The following is a 13,397-nucleotide window of genomic DNA, read 5'->3' as shown; positions in this document are numbered from 1 at the left end:
TGTACATATATATAATATATATATATATATATATATATATATAATATAAATATATACACAGTACACACACATATATTATGTGAACAAAAACTTTTATTTTGGATGTGATTAATCACGATTAATCATTTGACAGCACTAATATAAAATATTTATTTGCTCTTTAATAAATGTTTGTTGTGCCAAAGACAGTTTTCCACTTGGTAAACAATAATATTTCTAAAGTAATTAGTACATTTATTTTGCTTTAAGGATATTTTTATTTGAAAATCAAGCTGATTACTTCAAATCAAATACTGATTAAGAAAATGATTTGTTCTTAGCTGCCTTTGAACTTCAATCATGGCCCAGCACATGCTAATTCACTCTCAATGGTGCCTATTGACTGTGTTTAGTAACCAAACCCATGGGTAATAACACAAATACCAAAGAAGCCACCTCAAGTCATTCTGATTTCCACTTGGCAACATTCAGTTTCATTTAAAAACAACATGGCAAAATCTGTGAGCTTTTTAACTGGCAGATTTTCTCTCTGCCTCTCATTTGTATCAGTTGATTTGCTTGCGTGTCACTCCCTTCTTTTCTGTCAGACTCATAAGCAACCAAGTGATGGAGAATTGATGGAAAGGCCAAGTAAACATACGGGAAGAGTTTCAGGCGAAAACTCTTGACTGCCAGCTTGTGCGTACGGGCCCCCAAACCTGAAGCCTTTCACAACAGTCCTTTTAAAAAGAGAAGGATGAGGAAGAATAGCAGACTGAGAGGAAAAAGGGAATGTGTAAAGGGAAAGTTTGGCAGGGAAGGTATAGAACAAGCATAAAAGAAAATAGAGCCCAAAACAGAAAGTCCAAATTTATAGCAGTGCCAGGAAGCCCTGCAAGATGGCAAAGTATCTTAGCCATCTGCCCGATGACATGAGCCGTAGGGGGGAAATTGGCTTATTCTCAAAGGAAATGGTTTGGGGGAATTTAACTTGAAACCGACTGTTGGACTTTGATATGATGTTTGAGTCAGACATGGCTGCCACATTCAAATAGATGTTGTTGTTTACTTGTTGAGGGCATGAAAGTGAGAAAGTAGAAACAGATACTTGCAAAATACACGCCATTAGCGCAGGTAGCCGCAGGACTTGTTTGAAGAAAGAAAAAAAGGACAGATCCGGCTGTGTGTTTCACCCAGGGCTCCATCGTGTTTCCCCTGCTGAGTTCTAAGACCAAACCAGCAACACGTCTGACTTCAGCATCTCTCTGCTGTCAGGTTGCCCGGTTAAACTGCTGCTGCTCATTTTTCAGTCCGTAAAAGAACATAAGATTCAAGTACTAGAAGAAAGTAATGACTGCATCGTTCAAAGTACACTTTTCCAGTTTCTGAGCCTGTTTCGGTCAGGCCCGTAAAACATTTGGCCCCGTGTCATTTTGAGTTTGTGGTTTGGCAGCGACTCAAAAGTCTGTGTTTACCTCTACAGGAGAGTTCTGGCCTTCTACTCTATCTCTACCCTTTGTAGCTCTGCATGAGAGCGGACATGCTTCCAATCTGTTTGCTGTAGAGAACAGGCAACCCTCTTGTCCCCCAGTACCTCAAAGAGCCAGGAAGAGCCGAGAGTATGAGATGCCAACCTTTTCATGATGAGTTCACACTCGTCACCCTTGCGCTTTGTCCAAAAGCATAATGGCCAAATAAGGAAGCATCTGTCTTCTGTTTCTCTGGGCCAAAGAGAAGAGCCATTATCTCTTTTGTGGAAGAGCAAAGAAAACAGTGTTCAAGAGCCGAGAGGATTTTATTTATTTATTTTTTTTTCAGGGAATATTTTATTTTTTGCACGGAACAATTTTTTATTTTCTGCAACAGGACAAGTCAGTCAGAGTACTGTGTTTTCACTGATTAATAAGAATTTATAAGGGATTAATCTGCCAATATTTGGCCATTTTGTGAGAATATCGTCATCGTTGTTTTAATTAAATGTTGAAAAAATTATTATTATTATTATTGTTGTTATTCATTTTAGCATGTCTATGTACAATAAATTTTTGGATCAAAAGTTTTGAATCAGTAAGATTTGAATTAATTTATTTGTTTGTATGTTTGAAAGAAATTAATACTTTTATTCAGAAAGGATGCATTGAATTGATTAAAAGTGACCGTAAGAACTGTTTTTTTTTTTAATGTATTTTCTATTTAAAATAAATGCTGTTCTTTTGGATTTTTGGAAGCACAACTGTTTTCAACTTAAAAAACTGAGCAAAATATTTTCAAATTAAATATAATAATATATTACATATTTGTAATAATACATTAATAATAAAATAGAAAACTATTTACATTTTACAAACTGTTAGAAAACAGTTTAAATTGTAATAATATTTCACAGTATATTTTTATAATTTATCGCTCCTCAAACCTTTGAACAGTGTTATTGGTGATATCGGATCAATGATATTGGCATTTGGCCAACCTGCTTTTAAGGTATGGGCATCACAAGTGGTCACTGAAAATAGTTTGACCACTATGAAAAAAACCACAAACTTCACTCTGTTTCCATTCCTGCTCTTGTGCTGTGGTCTGGCACACAGCAAATACAGACAAGCCAAGTGATACAAACAGTGAAATGTTCCAGTGCTATTATACTAAATATAAGATTATAGGACTGTAACTAACTGTTGGTGAATGTGGTGAATGTGTCAAACATGTCTGGGTCCTCAACATTTCTAGCCCTTAGCCTAAACGTGTCTCATATTGGTTTCAGACCCCGTCTTCTCCGAGACCTGTAAGATCGATAACAAGTTCCTGTCTCTAAACTACCTGGCAAGCTACATCCAGCCCCAGCCATCCACAGGGTGTGTTCTCTCAGGTCCTGATCACGACCAGGAGGTCCACATCATTGAGCTCCAGGCACCAAACTCCAGCAGGTGAGGAGAAGACTGTTGAACTGCATTCCTTTTTTGTTCTCCTGTCTTACAAAAATATCCAAACATTTTTTTTTCTTAAATCTTATGTCAGGAATAAACTAAGAAGTTTCTGTAATACAGCTCCTGCAGAGTAAAGTGAATATAATGTCCAGGTGATTCTTAGAAGTTTGTACTCATTTTGGAAGCTTAGAAGTTGTAATTACACCAACAGTTTGAAACACAAGTAAAATCGCTGTCTTTTGCACTTTCATATTATTTTCTTAGCTTTTTAGTGCTTGCACAACAAAATGAAGAGCAAAGAATATGCATTTTGTTCGTAGTAAATACAGAGAAATACAATTAATGTACACTGCCATTAAAAAATGTGGGGTCATTATTATTGTCTGAGAGAAATGAATACTTTTATTCAGCAAAGATGCATTAAATTGAAATCACAGAAATAATTAAAATTTATCAACCGGTTATTTTAAATTGTAATAATATTTCACAATATTACTGTTTTTATTGCATTTTTGATCAGGTAAAATGCAGCCCTGGTGAGCATAAGAGACATCTTTCAAAAACATGAACAAAAACCTTACTAACCCCTAACTTTTAAATGGTAGTGTATATGATTTAATCTGCTGTTGAAAGACACCTGAAGGCCTTTCCAGACATCCATTTCACATAAAAGAAGTACATACTATGCATAAATGTGTTTCTGTGTTTAGTATACCATGGTGTGTATGTGGGCGCTCATGGGTGGGTGTGTTTGCTTTCTTGTGTAAATGTGCGTGCATGTCGCTTTGTATTTGTCATTTTAGGTTGTCATTGTGTTTCCTCCGGTTCTGTAAAGTTTATTTGGAAATAGGCAGGAACTAGGGTATTGTTGATTTTGGAAAACTCTGCCGGGTAGAACTCTCTCCGCCCCCGCCAATATCACTCACTATTGCCTAATAGTGACTCAAAAATGAAAAACAGATCTGAAGATATGCAAGCATCATGATGGATCCCAGCATTGCGTTATGTGGTCTGTTTCACATGTGTCCAGCTTTGTTTTCTAGGAAGCGGTCCAGATTTTTAATCAATTGGCGAGACACAGAAAACATGTTAAAAATGAAGATTCATTTTTCCAAGATTCTTATGGCCTTTCTTCCATTCCCACTCTCTCTCTTTCTCTCTGAGTAGTGCATTCCAGGTGGATGTGATTGTGGATTTAAGGCCGCTGGATGGTGACGCCCCGCTCCATCGTGACGTTGTGTTGCTTCTGAAATGTGAGAAGTCAGTGAATTGGGTAATCAAAGCCCACAGCGTCATCGGCAAACTGGACATTGTGGTATGATTTCTCGATTACTGACTACATGCAAAATATATAATGTAAATGCAAAGACAGCAAATCCCTCATGACTATTTTTTTTCCATTGTTGCTTTACATACTAATTTATAATGTTTAAAGAAAGTTTAGAGGAAGTTTAAGACAAATATACTGTTTAAAGATTGCATTTTATGCAAATGATTTTTAGCAGGATTGTTTTTATAAAATTACACGTTGTTATAAAATTCCAGCTGTAATGTTGAAAAAATTAAGAAAAGGATCAGATAAATACTACTGTTATATACAGATTTTTCTTTATGTTTTTGAAAGAACATTCTTATTTTCAACAAGGCTTTCTTGTTATTATCACATTCGAATATGGCTGTGTTGCTTAGTGAAGTATGAAAACCACAATTTAGTATTTTTTTCAGGGTTGTAACATTACGTCTTTACTGTCAAAAAATCTATACTTTTTTTTTTAATAGTTGGTAAGTAAACTGTATATAATGGTTTTTCTCTGTGTCAAAAGAATGAGCAAAAGATAGCAAGTTTATCCAATGACTGTTAGATCTGGAGGCCTGTCATGAAATGGAGTAATAACAGAAAGAGGAGTGTAGTGAGTTTTTCTTCAGCCAGAGCCTTTGGAGTGTTTTTATTGTAGTGTTGGCCTGGCACTTCAGAATATGAATTATGGGAGCGTCTGGCTGCTGGTTTCAGATAGCGCTGCACAAGACACACCACTGAAACTGTCACTGCACTGCTCTTGGAAAGCGATTGCGCACACTGTGTAATTTAATGCTAAATATTTGTGCGTTTTTGTGTGCTGCTTACGAGAAAGAATCCGCAGTGTCATTATAACAAGTCACATTACTTTTAAGAGTTTTAAGGTGTTTATATGATAATTTATGGATGTGTTTCTGAACTGGAAAAGAGTAATGTAGAGAAAAGTACTTTATAAACAAGTACAGTGTGATTCTTTCACATACTGATCTCTCATTGAATATACAAAGACAGAAACCAAAACAGTACAGTAGACAACAGCAGTTTTTATATAAGAATGTTTATATTTTAAAAATGGCAGCAGTTGAAGTTAAAGAAATCGAGACATGCTCCAAGACTCAATAGTTAACACAGTATTTCACAGAATTTTGGAATTAAACTATTGGGGTACAGTGTTCCTACATTATGCTACGGTAGTTGGCATTGGCAGTCACAAAGTTCATTAGTGAATTTGTATGTGAATGTCTAAGATAGTGTGAAAAGCATCTGTCTCCATGAATTAGTTTGATTGAACATGTCTGTGTCCAAGTGAATCAGTTACAGTGTTTTAGAGCATGGGAGAATGTAAGTTATGCATGTGATACGATCCACAGCCTTGTAAAAGCAAAGCCCTGCTACTGTTGGCAGATTGGCTCGAGCTCATTGTCCAGCCTGGTGTGGGAAACACGGCTGGGAATGAGGACTATCTACCCTTCACACCCAACAAAGAACAAAGAGAAGCTAACATATCATTCCTATGTAATTTGACGCATCTCAAACCACAATCAAACTGAACCTGGTAAATTGGTCATAGATCAACAGCAGCATGACTCACTTTGTCGAAACTACAGATATATATGTAATGAGGATGGTCCAAAAGTTTTGCAATAAAGACCAATGTCATGTGATTAAAAAAAACAAAACAAAAAACGGTTTTGCATATTTTTTTTTTTAAATTGCATCGATATGGCAATTGAATATTTTAATATTGCATATTTTTAACTATAAGCTCAGACATATGCATCCAAGTACATTGCGTTCATTCATTTTTTATTTAACATTGGAAACAGAATTATTCACAGCTTGAATATTTTTATCCATTTTCTAAGCCTTTAACCTTAAGAAAAATCAAGCCAAATTCTTGTTTTTGAAAAATTGAAAAATACACTCTTTTCTGCTTTTTCCCTTTCAATATTAAATCAAAATATTCAACATAAAAAAAAGGAATTAGGAATTAGTTCTGATGATAAAATTTACACTGAAAATGTAAGCATTGTTTGGCATTTGAGCACTGATGTGTTTTTTTTTTAAGTCTTACCATTCTTGCAATTTGATTTAAAACATGCATTATGTTGCAATATCTTTTCTGGCCAACATTTCTTTACTTCCATTTGGGGCTTAGCGAATGTTAATTTTGGATCATAAGATAAGGTATTAGATCAGAATACTGTATGTTAATGAAAACAAGAACAACTTTGGCTTATTGTTTAAGAGTTGTGAAATGTGTCTCAGAAAAACTAATTTGGAGTTGAACTGGTCTCAAAGAATGAACACTTCTGACTGTATTCCTTTATGTTTCTGCATGTGAAGTGAATGCGTGTTATTTTGTTCTTCCCCTCTGTCCTTCTCAGACGTCAGATACCGTCAGCCTGAGTGAAGACACAGAAAGGCTGATGCAGGTGTCAAAGACGGTGAAACAGAAGCTGCCCGCAGGATCTCAGGCTCTCATACAGTGGGCAGAGGAAAATGGATTCAAACCCGTCACTTCCTACACCAACACCCCTGTTGCCAACCACTTCAAATTGCGCCTCAAAGAACAAGGCAAGAGCAGTAACTGAAGATATGAAAAGTCTAAACTCAAAATGGTTACATTACGCTAAATTAGTAAATAAGTCTTAATTATAAATAAACCTAATTAATTGAATACACTACAAAAAAAATATTTCAGTAACGTTCAGATTTCAGTAACATAACACCAAATTAAAATGCTAGTGTTAAAACAACTGCAAAATGCTTAATAAAAAAAGCTATTTTCTTATAGATATATAAAACCTGAATCAAGAACAATTGTTAATATGTTGGTTTTTAAGTAAATGTATCTCATAATATTATTTTGTACGGGAAAACAAGATAAAAATACTCAGTTCACTGAAGAAAAAAATCAGCATTGATAAAAATAACTATACATTTCACTAGCTAATGTGAGTTGGTTATTACTGTGTTTGCTTTGTGTGTGATTTCCTTGCATTTGCATTAACAACAAGAAGCTGTCAATCAGAGTGATGTTTCAATCTCAACTGCTGTCACTTCCAGATCTAGGGATCATGGATGAGGGAATGTTCCCACCAGAGTTGTCCATTCTCCGCAATACCAACCCACTTCCTAAGCCCAGCGCCCGGGATTCCCCTGCACGGAACAGGTTCCCGTTTCCCTTCCTGCCATCCATGGACCAGGGCCTGTCATTCCCACCTCTGACCCCGTCTCTTGAGGAGCGCGATCATCAGGCTGGGGGTCCCGAGGAGCAGCAGGGGGCTTCGAATGTAGGATTCAGTGTGCAGTGTGAGAAGAACAAAATGGTGGTCAGCATCGACAAGGAAACTCTACAGGTAACAGGAAACATAACCTAAGCACAAATATTGAGATGTAAGAATGAGTATTGTGGAGTAACTAACTAAAAGTAGTGGGATTACTACTACTAAATTTTTCATTAGCTCACATAGATTTTTTTTTGTAACAATCCCAAGATCTTTGCTGTCACGTCTGATTAGTTTAATGCATTCGTGCTAAATTAAAGTATACATTTTTTAAAAAGCAAGCAAACAAACAAAACAAACACCTTAACCTAAAACTTTGAAGGGCATGTTTGAATATTTAAACACTTTTGATGCATTTCTATTCTTTTGTTCCTTTATTAGTAGGGTAGCTTGAAATGTAGCTGTAACGTAGTTCATAGATCAGGAAGAAGGAGGCGGGAACCGGCGAACATTTAAACCAAACTCGTCTTTCATTGTCATCCCTCCTCCTTTTTATCCTTCCGGAGCTCCTCCGTGAGACTCGAGACCGGTGAGTGGCGCAGGTGTCGCGCATTAGCATTTACTCCACCGGCCTCGCTCCGTTCCCACGGCTCTCGGCCCCGCCCCTCTCGTCACAGTAGCTAACTACTGTACTTGTTTAAACTTGTAGCTTAAGTGTTATTAAACTACTTTAGATAAGCTATAGTTTCAAAGTAGCTTCTCTAACACTGGTAAGAACAATATAAAAAGGTTAAAGAAGTGCAGAAATGGTGCGTGAGAGACACCTTGTTTTTCCCTCAAGCTGATGCAGTGTGAATATTCCCAGAATGTGTGGGCCATATGCAATGATGTCAGAAACCAAAGAGTGGTGTAATAGACCACTTCAGAGGAAGAGAAAACCCTCATTCTACAATCAAAATGCTTTTGAGCAGAGTTAGGCCAGCTTGCAAGTCTTGTTTGTCACTTTCAGAAACTGAAACGCAGCAATATATGTTGTATATGTTGTCAAAGGTTGAGATTTTTGTCCTCACAGGCCAATGGGTTTGGAAAACCCAATATCACTCTTCAGGACTCCCAATGCAAAGCAACCTCCAACAACACCCACTATATACTGGAGACGCCCCTGTCTGGCTGCCAAACCACCAAAATTCCCTCCCACCCCAGCCCAGTGGTCCTTTATATCAATTCAGTGAGTACTAAAGCAAATATACAATCAATAGTATCAGACTGTGAAATCTAGTCCTTGTTTGCGTTGCTTTGTCTGATGCATGTGGGTATTCAGGGTCAATGTCCCCTCCAACACGCTATATCTGATTTCTCTGTTTATTGGTCCTATAAGTGTGTTTTCACCCAAAAGGGATGATTCACTTCCACACTGATCTTCTATGATAATTTCTAGCGGAAATTCCTAACAACACATTTAGCCTTGAACCCATTAAAAAAACTGGGCGACCTCCCAAATATTTATCCTTTACTGTGAACTCTAATCCTCAAGGGCAATTAAAACGATGTGACCCATATGGTCAGAGCACAGTACTGGCTCACAGAGAAAGATCCAGAAAGCATCAAAGGAGATTGTTGTTGCAATGACAATCCTATGACAAATTGGCAAGTCTTGTGTGCATCAATTTCACCTCCATTAGACAATGTTCACAGGACTCTTTCACCTTTGAACCCACAAACTCGTCTGAGCTCACATAGGGAGGTGATTCTCATACTATAATGTGAATGGATTGCCGTGTTTTTTCCGATGAGAAGAACTGAGATGGTTTTTTTTTGTTCATCTGCCTTGGGAGAAATTGTGCATTCCCATGTATTAAATCCAGCTTTCTCATCTGTTTCGGCAGACCTTTGTCAAGTATGCATTTCGATTATCTTTGACTGTATCTGTGCTAAGCAACAGAGTGAAGCAATGTCATGTCGAAGGAGAGTTTTATAGAGGAAATTGTACGATTGTTAGGAAATTGTTGGGTTTACGTTGACTTATTATTGAGAAGTCATGAACTAAGTGTGTCTGTGATTGACAGATTGTTATTAGCCAATCAGAACAGAAGGATGGAAGCGGCTGGCCCTTTGAATATGAAGATCTGGAGTTAGGAGATGTTGTAATACCAGGAGATCCGGATGTGACGGAAAGAATTTCACCTGAAAACGGACATCGTGCAACTATCTTGGTATGATATTTACATGTCATGTAGTATTCATAAATGGTACTGCAAGATTAGTTCACCCAAAAATTAATATATAAAATGAATTTTTTTGAGTCTGTTTTTCTCCTACTGCATTTATGTGATGAAAAAATAAGTCAAATTTACTCATTTTTAAAATATTTTCCATGCATATTAATATTTTCCAACTCTCTGTTTCTCTGTCCTTAGTTTAACTGCACATACCGTAAAAACCAGGACACCCCAGTTGACAGTGGTATCGGATCTGATGATTTCATTGTAGACTCTCTAGACAATGTTACCTTCAACATGGAACTGTATAACAATCCGTTTCACTACCCAAGCACTCAGTCCTTCCTCACCATCACTGAGAACAGGCCCATCTATGTGGAGGTAAGCATATATATATTCATATACCACAGTTGAATGCTGGATTCTGATCGATTAATATCACATTCCTGGCTTGTTGACTCATCACACTCACATACTTCCTAAACACAGAAGTGTTTTAGAGATGAAAACCTACATGTACACTACTGTTCAAAATGTTGGCGTCGGTAAGCTATTTTTAATGTTTTTTTAAAAAAGTCTCTTATGCTCATCAAAGCTACATATTTGATCAAAAATGCATTAAAAACAACAATAATATTGTGATATTACTTAAGAAATCTTCTTTGGTGCTCTTATTATTATCAAAGTTGAAAACAGTTGTTCTGCGTAATATTTTTGTAGAAACTTATTCAGAATTCTTTAATGAATTGAATAGAAAGTAAAACAAACATGTGCTGTCACTCTTGATTAGTTTAATGCATCCTTGTTAAATAAAAGTGTTCATTTCTTACTAACCACAAGCATTTGAACAGAAGTGTATATTAGGGCTGTACGATTAATCGAAATCGTCATAAAATCACGATTTGAGCATGCACGATTTCTAAATCGCTTTATAGCACGATTTTCCGCGGCCCCGACCTCCCGCAGTATGCTATCTGAAGCAATCAGAATGCAGCGCGCCTAAATGGAGCACGAGAACAGAACAGACCGGGCGGGCATACAAACGGAACGCCAGGTTCACACACTCCGCCTGTATTATACTTTCCGCGTGCGCGTGTCCGCAAGGGTCCGCCATGGTATGCGTGACGTAAAAATCGTCATCGGAGAGTGTGCGCGGAGGCTCTGAATGGACATCCGCGTGCCTCCCATTTTTTGTGACCGTCAGTAGGCTACTGTGTGAAGAAGCCCGCTGCTTCTCGAACCTGAACAATCCGTCGATAAAACAATATAAAGACAGCCAGATGTGCAATAACTCTGGGCAATTGTTTGTTCACATGTTTGTTTATTGTTCAAGCCGATCTACTACGCATGTATGGAACACGTCCGCAGAGCGGACCATCAGCATATGCTTTCGGTAGTATAAATACAAGTAGTCCGCGTCCGCGCAGTCCGTGTACGCGTCAGGATTGCTCACATGGAAAGTATAACACACCATCTGTGGTGCGTATTTTTTCCGTGCCCATGTTAACAGATCAGAGCGTTCACACTGCACGCAATTGCGGTCCAGTGTCCTGACATTTTATCTATTTCTGCTGTGCTGCACGCGCTGAATTAAAGTGACAGCGCATTATTCGCGGTAAAAAATAACATGGATTGACACTGAAATGTAGTAATTACACCATAAATGCATATAATTAAAGTCTCAACTTCAGTCAACACATGGCTTTTTGGCTAGATTTAAAACAAGGAAAAGTGCACTTTTAGATAAACAAGGCAATAATAGATGGCACTCGTGGAGGTAGGAAAACAAAGTTATATTTATTGAGTTTAAACGTGAATATGTCTATGAACGATTGTATTACTGTACTGTGATAAAAGAGAATCACAATGCTGAAAAAGCATTTTCAGAAACTTTGAAATCAATATAATGGATAAATGTTGTGTTTGTGGTAAACAAATTTATTTCAACATCTGAGGCAACGCCACAAAGAGCTCTATTACCAATGCATGGCAAAAAAATCCCTGGACATGGGATTTTATTTTTTTTTTTGCCTTATGTCTGTTCTAGAGACATGTTACAGCTTTTTGATAAAGCTCTAATTGGTTTTCTTTTGGAAATATGTTTCAAATTCACACTGAATGCATTTATGACTGTAAAGCATGTCTCTGTGTCAAAATCGTGATCAAAATCGAAATCGCAAAATTGATAAAAGAAATCGCGATAGTTTTTTTTTGTCAATATCGCACAGCCCTAGCGTATATGTGACCCTGCACCACAAAACCAGTCTTAAGTGTCAATTTTTTTGAAATTGAGATTTATACATCATCTGCAAGCTGAATAAATAAGCTTTCCATTGATGTATAGTTTGTTAGGACAATATTTGGCAGAGATACAACTATTTGAATATCTGGAATCTGAGGGTGCAAAAAAAAAATCAAAATATTGAGAAAATCACCTTTAAAGTTGTCCAAATGAAGTCCTTAGCAATGCATATTACTAATCAAAAATGAAGTTTTGATATATTTACGGTAGGATATTTACAAAATATCTTCATGGAACATGATCTTTACTTAATATCCTAATGATTTTTGGCATAAAAGAAAAAATCTATAATTTTGACCCATACAATGTATTTTTGGCTATTGCTACAAATATACCCCAGCGATTTAAGACTGGTTTTGTGGTCCAGGGTCACATATGTGGAAACCGTGGGGCATTACATTGTGTAATACATATATTCTGTATGTGCGTTATGATGGAAAAGATTCCTTTGGGGTTCAATAAAGCCATTTACAGTTCTGTAACCCGGTAGGAATCTAATTTAATAATTGAATGAGAAACCATATACACAAATATAGTCACTGCCAAATGCTCTTGAAATACAAGATCTGCTTTTACCCTTTAACCATAATGTGTGGTTCTCATTGTGTATGGTTTCATGTTTCTAATACCATAAGCGCCTGGTGTCTGTGTGTCTGATCAGACATTGTCCTGAATTTGTGAGAGCGTGTGTATAGATCTCTCTCTGTCTATCACTGTGAAAGAAGTCAGGAGTCTGCTGTGTGTGTACATTTTGTCTGGTCTGGGCTCATGTCATTTTGTCATTAATCAGTGGGGTTTCAAGAGGGGAAGGCAGACACTATTTGATCTCAGAGTGGAATGCTCAGGTCCCCACTTTGTGTTTATAACTCTCTTTCTTTCAGGGTTATAGTCTTTCATTATATATGTCCACTGATGTTCCAGCTCATATGCCAAATGAAAATAACAGATCAGTGCTGATCGTTGCTTTTGATGTATTGATTTATACCATTCAATCAGACGGTAGATCACAAAGCTTTTAAACAATATGCAATATGGTTTTTAATTACTAATTTGTTAAACACTTGTTTTTAGTTAGTTTATACCTAAAACAAGTAAAAAAATGTATTAATAGCTATGTTTCCATCCACCTATTTTCATGCACATTTTGGAATATTGCATTAAAAACGCTGAATGGAAACACCAAAGAATGCGCATAAATTCTAAAAATGTGCATAAAAAACGTATGCGCTCAACTGAGTTGGATAGTTTTTTTATTTGATAAGAAAATATGCGCAAACACTAGGTGGAAACGCATTTACAGAATAAATTCCTTGATGCTCATTAACAAAGTAAGGTGACTTTGGTCTATCGGATGGCATAACTGGACTAACCGATCTCGCTGCACAGCATCTGAAATGTTGTTTTGGTCATTCTTAAATGCTTAAGCCAAAGTCTGTAGTCAAAGTG

At 36.9% G+C, this 13,397-nt stretch overlaps 1 protein-coding gene across 2 annotated transcripts in view; it reads left to right on the top strand.

Annotated features, from left to right (window-relative positions):
• Window positions 1–13,397, top strand: part of tgfbr3 (transforming growth factor, beta receptor III) — a 139,716-nt gene that overhangs the window by 107,584 nt on the left and 18,735 nt on the right. For both annotated transcript variants that reach the window (XM_016565226.1, XM_016565225.1), the window contains 7 exons: window positions 2,741–2,903; window positions 4,071–4,218; window positions 6,588–6,777; window positions 7,270–7,562; window positions 8,503–8,658; window positions 9,497–9,643; window positions 9,848–10,030. In XM_016565226.1, coding sequence (XP_016420712.1) covers window positions 2,741–2,903; window positions 4,071–4,218; window positions 6,588–6,777; window positions 7,270–7,562; window positions 8,503–8,658; window positions 9,497–9,643; window positions 9,848–10,030 — 1,280 coding nt within the window. The remainder of the gene's footprint in view (window positions 1–2,740; window positions 2,904–4,070; window positions 4,219–6,587; window positions 6,778–7,269; window positions 7,563–8,502; window positions 8,659–9,496; window positions 9,644–9,847; window positions 10,031–13,397) is intronic.

The sequence above is a fragment of the Sinocyclocheilus rhinocerous genome, unplaced genomic scaffold (assembly GCF_001515625.1).
Source record: "Sinocyclocheilus rhinocerous isolate Xijiao unplaced genomic scaffold, SAMN03320098_v1.1 scaffold212, whole genome shotgun sequence".
Classification (NCBI taxonomy): Eukaryota; Metazoa; Chordata; class Actinopteri; order Cypriniformes; family Cyprinidae; genus Sinocyclocheilus; species Sinocyclocheilus rhinocerous.
The sequence above is the reverse complement of the archived record's forward strand: the minus strand, read 5'-3'. Positions and strand labels throughout refer to the sequence as shown.